This window comes from Neolamprologus multifasciatus, chromosome 23 (assembly GCF_963576455.1).
Source record: "Neolamprologus multifasciatus chromosome 23, fNeoMul1.2, whole genome shotgun sequence".
Classification (NCBI taxonomy): domain Eukaryota; kingdom Metazoa; phylum Chordata; class Actinopteri; order Cichliformes; family Cichlidae; genus Neolamprologus; species Neolamprologus multifasciatus.
Window position 1 is genome coordinate 43043453 of NC_140460.1, and position 18287 is coordinate 43061739.

At 41.4% G+C, this 18287-nt stretch overlaps 2 protein-coding genes across 2 annotated transcripts in view; both read right to left on the minus strand.

Moving 5' to 3' along the window:
• Positions 1–3297: 3297 nt before the first annotated feature.
• slx9 (SLX9 ribosome biogenesis factor) lies at positions 3298–12241 on the minus strand. The gene is made up of 7 exons (XM_085152031.1): positions 11733–12241; positions 11085–11205; positions 9386–9418; positions 8051–8119; positions 5569–5743; positions 3649–3714; positions 3298–3562 (listed from the first exon to the last, which is right to left on the minus strand). Exons 1-7 carry the CDS (start codon positions 11901–11903, stop codon positions 3436–3438), a joined length of 762 nt encoding a protein of 253 aa, XP_085008157.1. The 5' UTR covers positions 11904–12241; the 3' UTR covers positions 3298–3435.
• A 5503-nt stretch (positions 12242–17744) lies between these two features.
• Positions 17745–18287, minus strand: part of plcd4a (phospholipase C, delta 4a) — a 41145-nt gene continuing 40602 nt past the window's right edge. The window contains exon 16 of the mRNA XM_085151669.1: positions 17745–18122. Coding sequence (XP_085007795.1) covers positions 18031–18122 — 92 coding nt within the window. The 3' untranslated portion in view covers positions 17745–18030. The remainder of the gene's footprint in view (positions 18123–18287) is intronic.

Below are 18287 nucleotides of genomic sequence, written 5' to 3' on the forward strand. Positions count from 1 at the left end.
TTATTATATGCATTTTCTGTTTCTCTCCACTTCCTTTCTGCTACGAGTCCCTTTGTTGTTGGTTTGACAACAGTAACAAATTTAAAGCAGCATAGAAAATGTCAGCTATGATAACATTCATGTGAGAGTGAAATAGAAACACTTTTCTGACGTATTTGCTCTTCAGTGAAAACTGTTCAACATTAAGCTCGGTGAAGAAGAAAGAACATGTTCACTGATGCTCAAACAGACGTTTGTTCCACTAGAGTGCTTACTTTAATTTACTTAACTACACTGTGTGGAAACTGTTGACATATCCTGGTTTATTAATCAACTTAAATATTCTACGGTTAAAGTAAAACCCAGTGACTGCCTCACTGATGTCAGTCAGGTAAGTGTGAGCTGCAAAGTTTCACTGGTTTAACTAAAGTTGTGTTTACATGCGTGAGTTAAGTTAATGAAATATATTTATGTGAACACAGACTTCAATCAGAGCTGAGCAGGGACGGCTGGAATGACCTGATCTGGTTATGTTGGTTACACATGTTACACACACACACACACACATACACACACACACTGGGCTTATTGTTGACATAACTGTGACGTAAACAAACGATTTGTGTGAGTGTGCATGTGGACACATGTACACACTGTCTTCAGATGTGACCTTGTTTTAAATCCTCTTTGTGTGCTTTTGGCTGTGTTTTAATGTTGCACATGTTTGACTGGATACATTATTTGTTTCTCTCTAACATAAAGTTCTGTTGGGTTACATTTAAAATAAAAAACAAACATTTACTGTCCAGTCATTATTTCTGGGTTGTTCCTGAAACTGATGATAGTTTTCACATTGGCAGGTAGAAACCCAGTGAAAGGATATAAGAACATGGAGGGATGGGGAGGGCAGGGTGACAGCCTACATGACTTCATCGTGGGACACGTTTTACCACGTCAGCTCACCCAGGATCACATCTTTAATTATCTTAGCTTAGAAGATGCTGGAAACTCTTTTGTAAATCACAGGATTGATTTCAGTCGGTGACGGTACAGGCGCGGTAAACAAGTCTGTGGCTCTTTGTAGAACATACACAGGAAAACTTTTGGAGATGATGGCTAACAGCTAACGTCACATACTGTGAAATTCATTTCAAACAGCTTATCCAACTATGCCCTCATGTTCCTGGACATTAATGTCACATCACTGTGCTTTTGTCTCTGCAACATCGATATCAGGAAACATCAGTCAGTGTTGTCACACGACAAAGACTAATGATAATGTTAACTTTATTTACAACACAGAGTTACAAAATGGTTGTGGTAATAAATAAAAGCCAGTGTACATGTTAAAGCATCCAGACGCACAGACCCACACATAATCAGCCAGTCCAGCACACACACACACACACACACACACACACACACACACACACACACACACAAGTATGCATAAAGAGATGAGATTAAGTAAAGGGTAAAATCACACATCGCTTGAAACAAACAGAGAGGCAGTCTCACAGTTTGGGTGCAACAACCTCAAAAGCACCTCTGGTTTTAAGATCAGAGCGAGGAACAGTTAGAGAGGCCAGCAGCACTGATACGGGCTTAGAAAGAAGCTCTGCTGTGTCAGCAGCGGTGTCCAACTGCAGGCCTCGAGGGCCGCTGTCCTGCAGGGCTTAGATGTGTCCTCGATCCAGAACAGGTGGTTCAAATGGCTGAATGACCTCCTCAACATGTCCTGAAGTTCTCCAGAGGCCTGGTAAGGAACGAATCAGGCCCTCGAGGCCTGGAGCTCCCCGCCCTGATGTAGAGTTATACTGCAGTAGTGAGAGAAACTTCAGGAGTTCTAACCTTGAAGTAAGAACACCTGGATATTTCATATTCTGAAAGTATTGATACTGAAACTTAAATCTTTTCTGCACTAGGTTTGGTGCCTGAATCTGACTGTAGCTTTAAAATAAGAAGTATTAGCACGTGGGCTACAAACGCAGCCTCCACTAAATTCTCCTGACGCACTGGATAATTTTGCTTTGTCCCAGTAAACCCAGCATCTGCAGCCTTCCAGGCACTATTATTATTGTTGTTGCCACAGTTCACTCATTGTTGCTGCCACACTTGAATTGTGATTGTGTTCTTTCATAGCTGCGTTTGTGTCTGCTGTATGTTGGTCATGAAATATTTGTCCTTGCAGTTTAAGGCTGTGAGAACAGTGGAGTCACAGATACAAGCCTGGGAAGCCGTGCTTCATATATTCAGTTCGAGGCTGCTAACAATGAGCTCTGGTTACTTTAATTCAACACTGCGCTCGTCCCATAGATTCATTATTAATGAGTTCTAATGGCAGCACTGGACTTTGTATTGATCAGGTTCTTCTTGCCTCTGACTAATTATAAAAAGGCTTGGGGGGGGGGGGGGGGGGGGGGGGAGGATGGTTTTCATACAGTAGCGTTGTCTCTCTAACTGATCCGTACTGTGGGAGCCTTCATATGGGTCACATGATCCCTACGCTTCTCCCCAGCACAGGTTCTGCAGCACATTGAACGTATGCTGTAAATGTAATTGAATTATGAGGCGGTGACTGTAAATATAACCCGTTTAAGACCAGGTTTAGTGTTAAGCATAAACGACTGTGATTTATCTGTTTAAATAACAATAACATTTACAGTCTGTAGTGCAGCCGTGTACAGAATGACGTGCAGGAGTTTGTTTGTGTTTTGAACCACAGACAGAATCCTGGCATCATCGCCGTTTCCTGCTCACTGCTCTTCTTCTTTCTGTCGTTCACTCCTGTAATGTTTGGTTTGTCCTTCGGTGCATTCAGAGCTTTGTATGTTGTGGCTTCACATAAATGTCTTTAATTGCAAATTAAATACTTGGGAGTCAAATCCAGACCTTCATTCGTTCATTTATTAAGAATTAATGAAGAAGAATCTAAAAAAGAGCAGAAGCTACAATCACACATCAAAGCTAGCACGCTGCCTTGACATTACTTATGTCTCTTCTGATTTCTGCATTTCCTGTAAGTCAGACTTGGGTTTTACTGTTATTTCATTTGCATCTACAGCTGAGAGTCAGCAGGGAGACATGTGCCACATTCCTGGGAACACCAGGCTGAAAGAAGGGGAATTATCAGAAGCATCCACATTTCTGTTTGTCAGAGGTATGTGCATGTGCTGACAGTTTGAACACTACTGTCAGGTCACGGCCTTGTTCACAGGTAAGCAGCTGAAAGTACACATCCTGGGACGTTACATTATTTTTAATGAACACAGAGTGATTAAAGTTTGTGACCTTGTAAGAGAAATGAAACAGAACAGGTCTGAATGTTGTGATTTATTATTTCAGAGAAACCCTGCTGTGTCACTCACAGGTCTCAGGGCTGTTGCTGTTCGCTGAGTTATAAATGTTTGTGTGTGGATCCTCTTCAGCCTCCCACAGTCCAGCTTTGGGATCTTGCTAAACGCAGCTTTGCTCTTCCTCCTGTCTCATCTTCTTCCTCAGCAGCTCACCGATATCAGCCAGAGGGTTGGTTTTACCTGAGAGCGTCCTCACTGCTCTGCTGAACCTGCTGGTCTCCGTTTCCCTGTAAACACAATAAAGAAGAGTGGCAGAGGTTTCCACAGAGTGTAGTCTGGCTCTCAATCGCTGTAAGTAAGAAAGAAAACTTACAGCAGTTTGCGTTTCTGTGAGCGTTTCATCTGACTGAAATCTGTGGGCTCTGGTCTCTTCACCGGGCTAAAGGGAGGACATCAGACAGAGACATGGGGACACGTTAACACATCAAGAAGAGTGGACAGTTTCTTCTAATGGTGGCTGGTCTTCCACACAGCAGGGACACGCTGCAGGGTTTATTTATAAGGCAGTCATTACTTTAATGTTGCTCTGACATCAGTATGTGGAGGTCACATGACCGCACAGTGTAATCAAACTAAAGATGTTTTTATCAGTCTGTGGTAGAAGCTGCTCCTTCAGGTAGCTCCACCCACACTCTGTAAGACATCTGACGTAGGCCAGGAAAGAGAAATGAGCTGATGGGCACAGACAGGGACAGTCGGGGACAGACAGGGACAGTCGGGGACAGACAAGGACAGGACAGGCACAGAGGGGGACAGTTGGGGACAGAGAGGCACAGACAGAGACAGTACAGGGACAGACAAGGACAGGACAGGCACAGCGGGGGACAGATGGGGACAGACAGGGAAAGGACAGGGACAGACAGGGAAAGGACAGGCACAGAGGGGCACAGATGGGGACAGTCGGGGACAGATGGAGACAGACAGGGACAGTCGGGGACAGACAAGGACAGGACAGGCACAGAGGGGGACAGTTGGGGACAGAGAGGCACAGACAGAGACAGTACAGGGACAGTCGGGGACAGTTGGGGACAGACAAGGACAGGACAGGCACAGCGGGGGACAGATGGGGACAGACAGGGACAGTCGGGGACAGACAAGGACAGGACAGGCACAGCGGGGGACAGATGGGGACAGACAGGGACAGTCGGGGACAGACAAGGACAGGACAGGCACAGAGGGGGACAGATGGGGACAGACAGGGACAGTCGGGGACAGACAGAGACAGTACAGGGACAGACAAGGACAGGACAGGCACAGCGGGGGACAGTTGGGGACAGAGAGGGACAGTACAGGCACAGACAAGGACAGGACAGGCACATATGGGGACAGACATTGAAGCTCATTTAATTACTAAAGGTTCCCTCTTTCAGACAGACTTGTGGTCATGAGAGTCAGCTGACTGTATAGGAGATATCTGACACTGATCCAGATGAAAGCATCACTTAGTGTTTGCTTTTGATATTCTTCTTCTTCTCATTATTATTATTATTGTTGCTGTTGTTGTTGTTGTTATTATTACTGAATAGTGTTAAAGTTGGACTTTGATGAACCCAGGCCTGATTACTGCTGCTTGAATAACACATTTACAGTTCAAGGTTTGTTTTTTTTTGTCACTCATCATGAACACGACAGAACAAAGTGAAGTACAAATTCTCTAAAATACAAAGAAAGTGATTGAGACTAAAGATGTGAAAACCAGCACATCAGTGTACAAAGATGACAAAGTTTCTGAGGACTGTGGTGAACCATGGTGAGAGCCCAAATGGAAAACACTGGACTGACGACTCATCCGAGTCCAGAAAAAGATGTAAGTGCAGGCCTGTGTCAGCAGTGAAAACAGTGGTGCTTGTGCGATGGTCCATAATTCATTTTGTGTCAGTATAGCAGGCACTGATGGACACGCCTGCGGGAAACAGTTTAGAAAATCTCTTTATTATTGAAATAAAACGTCTTATTTTGGCCTGATGAGCCCAAAGTAAGCTCATTTTTCTAACCTCTGCTCATTTCTACTAAAATATTTGGTCATTAAGAAACGGACAGCGAACACAAGTGAGAGCAGCCAGTAGATGAAGCTTCATCAGCCACAAACATGCTGCAGGATGCCATTAGTCCTGATTTGCTGTCTTCAAGGACAAAAGAAACGGGATCATTTTGGGCCGCTGCACTTGATAATCAACAGCCGTCATGTTGACACTTGATGCCTGGCTTGCTCAGCGGTCACCTTGGCACTTACACTTTGATTTTCCTGCTTTTGCGGCAAGCGACGGGGGCTGTGGAAGCTGGGGAGATGAGCTGAGAGAGATCCGGTAAGGCGTCGGCCAGCGGCCTCATGTCTCCCACTACAGGAGTGGCCTGTCGCCGGACCTCGGCTGCTTGGAGCTCTTTTGCCTGCTTAATGGAGCTGATCTCTGAGAAACAGCAGCGAAATTATTACAGTGAGACATACAGTTACAGAAAATGTCAGTACAAGATGTGAGGTTTCTATATGGCATTTAGCACACTGCACTCACCGAGTGAAGCCTGTCATTTTAGATTCTGCTCTTTTACAAAGTTCATGTTCATTTTAAGCTAGCTTCCTAGCTATAAACAATAACAATAATAATATTTAGATTTACAACAAGGTGCAATAATGATAATAATATGAAATAATAACATTGTGCAACAAACATACACTTATTCTTCTTCATTTTATTACTGAAGTCACTGATGTGCCGTCGTGGGACAGTTATCCAGTGTCATTGTGCTATTGTAGGACTGTGCAATGACACCGTTATCTCTTACATGTGAACTTAAACATGTCAAAGTTGATTTAAACTGAGATGTTACATTGAGTAACAAACGCAGTGTTTGCAGACTACAGAATAAAGACGAGAGACGGCTGACAACAACAAGCCGACCTGTGAGCGACGGCGTTCTCAGCCACTCTGATGACAGCTCTGTGACATCACGCCTCTGTGGTACTTTAACAGGTTTTATCCATTTTACTGTCACTTAATTCTTTTCAAACTATTTCCTGGCATCACAGTGAAAATGATCGACGTGTCTACCAAAACAATAAGAAGTATTGATCCCAAAGGAACCTTCATGCCAACTAAACTCTCCACAGCTGATGACCAAGTACCAGGATTCATTCTTCTGTCAAACAGCTGAGCCCAGTGATGTGGAAACTAGGGGTGGGGAAAAATGGATACTGTGTAGCATGGTGATATTTTGTTTGCTAATGTATGGATACAGGGACAGCAGAAATCGATATTTTGTTACAAAAAGGTTTTTGTGCTCTGACTTCAGAGCATGTTGATCCTTTTTCTGAGCAAGAATCCTGACATTCCTTCACTGTCCAAATGTGTTTAATAAACATGACAGTTTACTTATTTTAATTTAAGACATGTTTTATTTTAATTAAGTTTAAAACTTTTTATTTAATGTAAAATTATATTTTGTTTTAATTTACTTTCAAATTCTTCAGTTGCTGAAGGGGCTGCATAGTTTTCATAAACTGCATAGTTCAGAATAGCTATAATTGTACCAGATGGTTGATTCAGTTAAGTTGGACTAGACTGTAATACAAACCGTTCAGTTTGTCAACAATCAAACTGAAATGAGAGAAAGACTGAGTGTGAGACTTTGATATTAGAGAAAATGAATATTGATAAAGTTTACCTTTATGTACAGAATCTGAATATCGCTAAATATTTTTAAAAATTGCAATAACATCGTATCGTGCGTTAAGTATTGTGATAATATCGTATCGTGGGATGTCTGGTGATTCCCACCTCTAGTGGAAACAAACCATTAAAGTATGTACTGCATATTTCTTACTCCCCAAACATCAGAATTACTTTAAGTTGAGTAATTCTGGAAATGAATCTTCTTTCCTTATCGTGTCCATTCAAGCTGTACATCTAAAATGAAAGCTGGACGTCCTTGGCCAGCGGAGCCCAGACTGCAACACTGGGACGATCCACTGTGGCGCTGGTTTAGGGTTTCAGCAGGGCTGAGACATGAAGCCATTAGTAACTAATTATACGCCTGAAGAGGAAACGTGTTGTGTTACTGAAGAATTGATTGGCTCATCACAGGGCTACTGTTACAGGCCAATTATCTGAAACGATCGTGGAGAGAAGATTCCTAATTGGAAGAAGATGTCGTTTTTAAAACCTTTAATAATCTGTGTTACATGAAAACAACTGAGATCACACAAACTGTTCAAAGCTTCACACACAGTTTCCAAACACGCGTGTCCACGGTGAGTGGAGTGTAACGGGTTCAGCTTCTCCACAGAACGACGCGTCCGACTGTTTGTTGCTTTGAATTCAGTTCTAGCAGCACTGAGGCGACACCTGGACCGCACACAGGTCCCACAGGCAGCCGAGTCCGTCTGGACGGCAGATCGAAACCTGTCATTGTTGTTTCTGATGCTTTTGAAGAGTTTGTGGACTACAGCGGGGCTCGAGCACAGAGCGATCAGACACTTCACCTCAGCCTGGAAACTAACCCTAACTCAGTAATTAAAACAGTAACAGTGAAGTGATCCAAGACAAAAATATTACATTAATAAGGATGAACACAAGCCAACATGGCAGAGTGTGTTTGTTTACTTAGATGAAAATATGTGTTGGCCTGAGAGTTTTGGTAAGAAATGGAGCTGTACGACTGACCCACAGCTGACAGAGTAAATAAGAGCAGGTTACATCGTTGTGTCCATGTGAACTCACTGCTGAGCCAGCGCTCCCTCCTCTCCTTCATCTTTTCTTTCTTTGACTGCATTTTCTTGATTTCTGTGCCTGTAGAAACACAAACAGGAATATCAGTCGATGTAACAGCACACATCCCTCAGCAGTGAGAGGCAGCTTTATGTGACTCATTGCAAACCTTCCTTCTTGAACAGAAAACAAAGCTTCGTGCTGCACAAACCAGCGCTGACACTGCGTGCACGTATCAGGACCAAAACCAGCACCACTGAATGAACACTGGGCTGGGAGCTCAGTTTATGATCATTAAGATGCAGATTGCCACTGATAAACACCAACAGTCACTTGGATGAAAACATCCAGATGACCAGAATCAAACCTGCACAGGTTTCGATGGGCTCTCTGTCTTACCCTAACAGGAACTGCCAAGGACTTGTTTAAGCTAGCGATGGGGAGACATGCCTAACTCAACATCTTGTACGTTTGCTCACTTACAAAGAATGAGCTGTCTATCACTTTTATCATGTCTAAATGTAACGGAGAGACAAAATACCAACCAAGGCAACAACAGACTGGCTAAGGAAGAGGCCCATTAAAGGCTCCCCAGTCTCCAAACGTCAATCCTCCAGGACATCTGTGGAGGGAGCTGAAGCGTGGAGTTGTTTGTCAAGTGGAGTGGGCCAAGATCCCCCCTGAGATGTGTGCAAACCTGCTGCTCATCCAACAATTATTCACCCCACTGTATGTCAGCCAGTGTTGTTCAGACAGGCATGTTATCTCCACGCTGTGAACAGCGCAGACATCCCAGCAGGCCTTTATCTACCAGCACAGCACCAAACAACACAAGTGTTTTAACAGAACAGGCAAAGATAAGCATCTGCCACTGACTACAACTGTGAGCACAGGTGGAGGAATCCAATCTTTCACAAGTAGGTGGGGGTTTCCAGTGTGTTTGTTAGGCAGGGGGCATGCTTTACCACCACTGTTCCCACTGGGAGCCTCATTTTTCCACTGTCAGATGAAATGGATCTCTGTGATTGAGGTGGGCAGAAGACGAGTTCTCCACCTAGCCGTCGTACATCCACCACACCGCACACACTGCAGAGTAAGTGATATCGAACAGCTGAAGGCAAATGAGAAAACAACACCACAGCAGGGAGAGAGAAGACTGGTTCAGCACATCACAGCTTTGCAGCTGCTTTAGACGACTCTAAGTTGTTTCACGGAGGCCTTCATATACACGGACGAACCAAAACAGGCTCATTAAAGACACACAATTATGCTGTTTTTCTGCCTCTGTACATTTCAAACTTGAAACTGCTCTATTCTCAAATTACAGAGATTCTGAAGTCTTCTTACCTGTTGATGCTTTTTCTCTGTTGTTCTCAAATGCTGAAATAAAATCAAAACACTGAGTGAAAACCAGCATTTACACTCTGGGGTCTGAGCACATAAACCTAAGATTAACTGCAACTGGTTTCACAGCTGAGCAAGACAGACACTCAATCAGCTCAACAACTCGACTGGATTTCATTTTATTTCTAAATCACATTAACAGTTTACAGAGATTCAAGCATAGTTTGTTCCTGTCACACCATTTTTAAAAATTTCGAATATCGAGCAGCTCTGTCAGGTCCCAAACATTGGGATTTTGACTATACCGCTCTATTGCGATAGCGCATGTTGATGATGTCATCAAGCTGTGCCTGTTTTGGTCAAAGCATCGCAGCGGCTACAACCATTATCATCTGCAAATTATGCCGACAGTCACAGCAAAGAGATGAAGCACTTTTGAAATATGGGGAAAGCCAAAAACTGCGCTTCCTCCACTTCCGTAACATTGATTCATTAATGTTGAATTCTGTCGCAGCTGCTCTGTTCCCATGTTGTTGCAGTATATTAATGACTAACCTCGTATTGTGGATGAATCTCAGTTGTTCTCCTGACTGAAGTTTGGCCCGTGTACAGCATCCTGCTATGCGATTGCATTTGTCCCTGACCACCAGAATCCCTCACGTTAACTTTTATCGAGTGGAAAAAAAGTTAGCGTTCATCCTCCAGCTTCACTGCGCTAATGTTATGCTAACATAGCTGTGTCGCTAGCAATCACGTAGCACAACATTATATACCAGGTAGTCCAACTTCAGTAACCCTGCAAACGCCACTGCTGTTTAGTTTTCTGTCTTCATTTATGTTGGAAGTGACAGCAGAGCTGTACGTTTGAATTAGTTTCAAAAATCTCTCAGTCAGAACATGCTATGAAATGTTTTGGTGGAAACTAGCGAGCTAACTTCCTGTTAACTTGTAACTCTGTTAAATTTAATAACTTCTGTTTTCATGGATGCCTGGATGTTAAACTTGATTATTACACCCGATAAAGCAGCAACACTGATGATTTAATTAAAGATGAAATAATTTAGACCGTTTTAACTCTCAGTGTTTGTTTGACTTTGGGACCTGAAGTGGCGGAGTTTTGGACCCAGATTACTTCGCGAAGCTCCTCACTACAGCAGCCGTAATGCTCTGACGATCCATCAAGCAGTGAGCTTACCAAAGCTGTACTAAAACATTTTTTAACAGATTTCTGCCAAAATCGGTTCGAGATCAGTAAGCACAACCAGAATTCATACATAAGGCACACTCTCGATTTTTGAGAAATTAAAGGATTTTAAGTGTGGAAAATAAGTTATACAGAAGAAAATATATCGTATATATTGAGACGTGCTTCAAATTATATCGCAATATGAATTTTAGGCCATATCGCCCAGCCCTATCAGACACCTTACAAATGTCACTGATATAAATAATGAATCGTCTTCATTTAACTGCAGCAGTTTACCCGATTAGGAATACATTTTCTGAATTATTTACATGTAGGTTAAGACTCAGGCACAGAAGCAAAGGACACAGAGCTTTGTGTGCTTCAGTGCAGCTTTAGACCTGAGCCACACTTATACCGTCTTTACAGTTGATACCTTAATTTGCTTCACTGACCTCTGTGGGTCATAATACAATAATCAAATAAGCCATCACACTGACATGGACAAATGTCTCTTACCTTTCGTGACAGGTGTGGGCACATCTGGAGCTTCATCAAACTTGAGTGTCTGTACCAGAGCTTCAGGAGAGATCTTAGTGCCAGCAAAAACACTGGAGGGGAAGGATGCCAAAGCAGGGGCCTGCAAGGGTTTAGAATGAAAGTGCATCTATAACTCAAAGACTTCTATACACCACATTTGTGCTAGATGGAGCCTAATGTGTGATTCTGTCTGTCTCTATGTGTAATGGTCTCGAGCTGGTAATTAGTTACTCAGTAATTCAGTAATTACTTCCTCCAAACCATCAACGTGTCTTTTAGACCCCATTCCTACAAAACTGCTCAAAGAAGTCCTGCCATTAATTAATTCTTCGATCTTATATATGATCAACCTATCTCTAATAATCAGCTATGTACCACAGGCCTTCAAGCTGGCTGTAGTTAAACCTTTACTCAAAAAGCATCTCTAGACCCAGCAGTCTTAGCTAATTATAGGCCAATCTCCTTCCTTTCATATCAAACATCATTAAAAGAGTCAAACAGCTAACAGATCATCTGCAGAGGCTTATTTGAAGAGTTTCAGTCAGGTAAAGGTTGATCTTGTCACGTCCGTCCCAAGAAAGTGACAGATTCGGACTGTTCGTTATGTCCGTGGTTTTAAACACACACCTGTCTGTGAGGCTTGCTCCCTAGTCTGAGATTTGCTGTGAGTAGTTCACCAGGATCCTTCGGTACAGTAGAAGACACCAGTGAGCCGTGCTGCGCGAAGCCGATCGGCCCATCGACCTTTACGGCCTCGTGGTGAAGCTTCTGCCGAACATATTTTATCTTCCCAACCATTTTAATACCGCCGAACCAACTTTAAGTCTACTTCTTACACGAACTCCCTCGTGTTGATATTTTCATTAGAGAGCGTGCAATGTAGGTCAAGTCGTCCAAGCTAACACCGGAAATCGTTCTGTTTTGCCTTCAAAAATGTTTTCTCTCCTTTGAACATGTTGCCTCAAACACGGTTTTGGTATTTTCCTGATGGAAAACACGCCGCGTACTTAACTTCCCATCTGTCATCGCAGCTGCCATCGACGGTGTTAACATTTTAACTGACTTAGAGAGCGTATAAGAAGCTTGAACATATTTTACTTTGGTAATAACTACCGGAAGTAGTTATAGTAGTCCCGAGACGGCTGGTGTACCAGCTTAGTGCCTCGGTGTAAAACGAGGAGGACTGAAAGTTCCTAGTGAGACTAATTTCCAAAAGTTGTTCTCCAAAACTATAATATATATATTGGTATAATTTCCAAAAGGTTTAGTACCAAGTTATAAGTTGTGTTATTTAACTATTTTTTTTTACCTTTTAGAAAATGGGAAAATAATTACTTCCTTAAATTTGTTGACTAACTTTGATGAAATAAAAATAGAAAACAAATAGTAGTAAAATTGCAAGTCGAGGAGAGTGCACAAAATATTTATTCTGATACATATTTTTATATTTTATTTTCTATTTATACAATAGTTGGAAGTAAGCCACAGAGGTAGCCAACCAATTCATATTCACATCACCTGCACATTTAAATTCAGTATGACAAAACATTTATTTATGTGAACAATTTTAGTCTTCTTAAATATAACTCACGAAACAAGTAAAAGTACAAATGCGTATACGTTACAGACGTCCTATTTAATAATTTGTGCATGACTATTTTGGAATGGTTTGAACTGTGGGTTAAAGGAGAAAGAGATTAGGGACTAAAGTAGAGGACAAACAGTCAAACATCACAGCCAAAGTCTCTTCCACATGAAGTCCAGATTGCAGGTTTTCCTGTGTGGGTGACTGATGTGATTCTCCATGACCATGGTAGGAACAGAGAAAGAGAAAGAAAATAGATAAACTCGTTCAGTTTCAGCTTTGTTTTTTATTACATATGTTTTATTAATATCTAAACTTCAATATCTGTAGCTGTACCACACATTTGACTAAGTATAGGTACTTTAGGTGCAGATGGTTAAATGCTACTTATTGTAATATACTGAAGATTCAATGCAAAGATTCAATTCAATTCAATTCAATTCAATTTTATTTATATAGCGCCAAATCACAACAAAAGTCGCCTCAAGGCGCTTCATAGATACAGAGAAAACCCAACAATCATATGACCCCCTATGAGCAGCACTTTGGCGACAGTGGGAAGGAAAAACTCCCTTTTAACAGGAAGAAACCTCCGACAGAACGAGGCTCAGGGAGGGGCGGGGCCATCTGCTGTGATTGGTTGGGGTGAGAGAAGGAAGACAGGATAAAAGACATGCTGTGGAAGAGAGACAGAGGTTAATAACAGATATAATTCAATACAGAGAGGTCTGTTAATACATAGTGAGTGAGAAAGGTGACTGGAAAGGAAAAACTCAATGCATCATGGGAATCCCCGGCAGCCTACATCTATTGCAGCATAACTAAGGGAGGATTCAGGGTCACCTGGTCCAGCCCTAACTATATGCTTTAGCAAAAAGGAAAGTTTGAAGCCTAATCTTGAAAGTAGAGATAGTGTCTGTCTCCTGAATCCAAACTGGAAGCTGGTTCCACAGAAGAGGGGCCTGAAAACTGAAGGCTCTGCCTCCCATTCTACTTTTAAATACTCTAGGAACAACAAGTAGGCCTGCAGAGCGAGAGCGAAGTGCTCTAATAGGGTGATATGGTACTACAAGGTCATTAAGATAAGATGGGGCCTGATTATTTAAGACCTTGTATGTGAGGAGCAGAATTTTGAATTCTGGATTTAACAGGAAGCCAAAACAGGAGAAATCTGCTCTCTCTTTCTAGTCCCTGTCAGGACTCTTGCTGCAGCATTTTGGATTAGCTGAAGGCTTTTAACTGTGTTAGAGAGGCTGAGAATGAAAGTGTGCACTCGTGTAATAACAACAAATGAACTCGAATCAATACTGTCGTCTCTGCTCTTTGCTTTGTCACAGAGCAGTAATATAAGGAATGACAGAAGCTATCATTGTAATCTGAGTCTCAGTTCTTTTAACTCAAAGTATTAATTCAATTCAATTTTATTTATACAGCGCCAAATCACAACAACAGTCACCTCAAGGCGCTTTATATTGTAAGGTAGACCCTTCAGGGAGGGGCGGGGCCATCTGCTGGATAAAGACATGCTATCAGCCATGATATAGATCCATATAACACATACATGCTGTGACCAGGTCACCTACTAGTTTGATCCCACTCTGCTCTAATCTGCCTGCCAACTATCTCAAGTTGCTCTGTGCTGCATCCATCAGAGTATGAATGAGTGTGAATGTTAGAAAGTGTGAGGCAAGTTGTGTCGAGTGCTGTGAGTATAAGAACCAGTCCATTCAACACTCATGGGGGACACTTTCTAAGTACTTTCACTTTTCAAGTTAAACTATATTGTGTGACTGCACACACACGTGTTATAGTTTAGTGAAGTTTTATCATAAATAAAATATTTTTTCAACTATAGTAACAACATCTGACAATTCGTCAGCCAGGAATGAGGAATGAATAGCAAAAGATGAAGACGTGCAGGAAGAGTGCATCAAGCTGGCAGCGTATGTAAAGTAGCACAAAATGGTAAGTTTTCATCCAGTCCAGTGGAGGACGCTGGGGTGGGGGTTTTCATGAGCTCTGCTTTAATCTCTATTTATTATTTATTACTGTAAGTGTTCAGAATTCAGAAGTTCAGAGTTTAAACATAACCACAGATGTAATTTTCTTCTTCAGACACAGTTGAAATGTGTAGATCTTTGACTATTTCAGCTAAAAGAGAAGCCACTGTTCTGACATACAGCCCTCTCATTGGAAGATATGCAACAGATGAACCACTGCAAGCCTGCACACTGAAACTTTGTCCTGCATTTTGGACTCAACCCAAAGACATAGTGTGACTGGTGAACGCCTGTAAGTGTCAGTGTGAGCATGTTTAATTGCCTCAGTGATAGACTGGAGACCTGTCGAGGGTGTGCTGTCTCTCTATGACAGCAGGACAGGCTCCAGCGCCCCCACAGCCATAAAAAAAGATGCAAGATTTAAAAAAGAAAAATAGGTGAAATATTACTGCCCTGAGTTATTAGAGTTTTCTCAGGATTTATTTGGCTTTAACAAAATGAGTTAATTCCTTCATGATTAACATGCTGTTAGAAGCAGGTTTTCCCTGTAAACCTCTGGCTGTTCAGCTCTGCCACTGCCAGGAACAAAATGATTAAATAAAGCTGTTTTTGGTGGATTTTATATGGACGTTGCTTTCTGCGAGTTGGCCCTCCATGTAATAAGAGTCAAAAGCATCGATCAGCGCTATGAGTGAGTTATTGAGAATAACAAGTAGAGACCAGAAGGGATTTTGCAAACATGCTTACACATCATAGTTAAAGTCAGGGTGATATTTTCTCTGAATGTCCCAGACTTGGATTAATAGGTACTAAGATCATCAGCATGCAAGAAAACGAAAGATAAAATAGTTCCATCATTACGTGAAAATGATGTTTATTTGTAGCTGGATTTAGCAATAAAAAATAACCAGAGTCTTTTCAGCACTAGTGTGCTACACTGTACATTATGTGCCTGTGTAAACAAACACAGACATGTTGCTGGATAATAAAAACTCAAGCACATCGTCTACAATCATTTTGACTCTTCTGAGAAACTCGTGCAGCTGGATGTGGGGAAATGCACACAAGCAGCCGTGCAAACTGCTGGGAGGTGTGCTCAAACGTGATTTTATTTTTGTGAACTAATTTTGTTTCTGTGTGCAAAGTAAAACGATACAGTAACAAAAACATAACTATGGTAAAATAACAGCAGTAGGAAAATAATCGTTAAAATAATATAAAAAATGAAATTTTCAAAGGGGGGCGAATAATTCTGTCCTCATCTTTGACCAGAGTTAAACCTGAGGACTGGATTCATGATTGTCTAAGTAAAAATCTACAGTGCACTGCAGGGCTCGCAAAATCGCTAGCCCGACGTCCCGGGGCTAGCGATTTTTCCAGTCGGGCTACCAAAATCTAACTCTGCCCTGCCCGTCGGGCTATCGTAGGAAGGAAAATATATGTCTATGCTTTTGCATTCTTTCGCCAATGTAGCTGAGTAATTATGTCATTGGCATCGATGAGCCACTGTCAATATGTGATATATTGAAATCGCGTTTGAATTTGCGCTTGTTTTTTTTGCTTTCACTTTCATTTTGCGATCGCGCAAATGGTGTGTAGGGAGCAGCAGTACTGATTGGTGAGTGACGATTGATTGCGCACCAATTCTTCTGACATCGTCTTATCACTCATTAGCTTACTATTCAAACGTGACAAGTGAAATCTCTCGCAGCAAGCTTAAACATGTGAGAGGTTGAGTGCGCAAAGAATCGCTGACCATTATGTAAGTACGTGTGTAAAAGCAGCAGGATTTACGCTGGTATTTTAGTTTTGCTGAGCCAAATAAGACAGTTCAGGGTGAAGAAGGAGCAGCCAAAGAAAAGCTTACCACAAAACGGAAAAGTTATGACAAATCAGACTATGAGGCAAAAAGAAAGCGCAGGTTTTTTGGTTTCATGGACAAAAGAATTTCTGTGGCTGGAATATGACGAGCTAAATAACATGATGTTCTGCCAGGTGTGTTGTGAGTTTCATTTGATTTCTGAGTCGACAAGCGCCTTTGTTACTGGGACCAGTAATTTTAAGAAAGACCCCATCAGAACCCATGAGAAATGCAAGAAATGCATTATTGCTCAGTCTGCAATATCTCTCCCAGAACAAACAGCAATTGCAAAAAAACATACTGAAAATAAACCAAGCACAACAAGAACTCCTGAAAAAGCTGTTTAGAACAGCGTGCTATAAGAGTGAACTATATTGGCAAAATTTAGCAGTCTTTGCAAACTTCAAAAAGCAAATGGCCTCGATCTTGGTTCCACTTACCTCTTACCCGTGACTTCAGTGGAAATTTCAGATTTAGGATCTGACACAGACTGATTCATGTTCTACACAGTTCTTACAAGTTCATAGAAATTTCTGTTCAATTTGAACCAAGTATTTGAGTTGATGATTGTAATTTTTATGCAGTTGTTGTGATTTGTATTTTAACAATTTTTTTGATTAATTTTTGTTTCCGTTACAATATTATACTTTAATGTATAATATTGTAAAGGAAACAAAACATTAAAAAATAGCTTTCTTTTTTATTCGGGCTACTTAAATTTATTTTGGGCTACCAAAAACTGAAGAATGCCTGCCCGAAGGGCTACCAGAGATTTTGAAATTTTGCGAGCCTTGCACTGATACAAAGGGGCACATTCACCTGTAGGTGCACACAGTCCACCCAACTGGAGCAGTAATGTTGGGACAGGGAGCAAAGAAGAAATATGCACATTTACTTACTAACCCTACGACCCACACTGGGCAGTGTATTAGTGATGTCAAATAATGTTTCTGATTTGGACGTATTCTCTCATCTCATCAAAGCACAAGTACAATAACTGCAGCTATAAAGTGAAGCCATCATATTATCCCATAATTCCTTTCATATCGACTATTTTATAATGTGGTCAACATCATTACATGAACGTAGGACCATTTAAAGTTGAACTGGAAATGTTTTCTCCAGTGAAGGATCAAAAACAAACAGTACAACAGTGCTATCACATCTACATCAAAATAGTTCTGATCCACAACTGAAACTATGATTTCTCATGATATCGATGTTTATATTTGTTCATAGAAAAAAGATTCTGCACAAAATCAATATTTTGAGATTTTTTTTATTTCAAACATTAAAAGTATGACAGAGTAGGAATAATGCAAAAATCCTGAAACTTCATATTTTTCTCATCATGAATGTTTTGACATTTTGAGCAGCTTCATTAAATAAAGTGATTGTTAAAAAATGATCTGAATGTAACAGGATCAGGTGGGAACTGTTTTCAGATTAATGTTATAGTATGAAGAAAGAATCCCACAGCTATTCCAGATGTTTGATCCTGAGGTAAACAAATAAGGAGGAGGGAGGTATACTGGTTCCATCTTTGGATAACAGGTGAATGTGACGATAGCCTAAGAACACAAAAGGAAACAATTAGGAGGCAACGAGGTATATTTATACACACGACAGATGAGAGACAAAATACTGCAAATGTCATGATATGGTTCTACTAGTGAGGGTTTTCACCACATCTTTCAGACTCTTATTGTATTATGTAAAATAAACTGGTTCCCAGT

Excerpts from the sequence above, each read along its gene's own strand:
- slx9 (XM_085152031.1), bottom strand. The coding sequence starts at position 11,903 with ATGGTTGGGAAGATAAAATATGTTCGGCAGAAGCTTCACCACGAGGCC. Across the intron at positions 9,419-11,084 it reads GCCCACACCTGTCACGAAAG|CATTTGAGAACAACAGAGAA; the intron begins GTAAGAGACATT and ends ATTTTATTTCAG. Across the intron at positions 5,744-8,050 it reads GAGGGAGCGCTGGCTCAGCA|AGATCAGCTCCATTAAGCAG; the intron begins GTGAGTTCACAT and ends GCTGTTTCTCAG.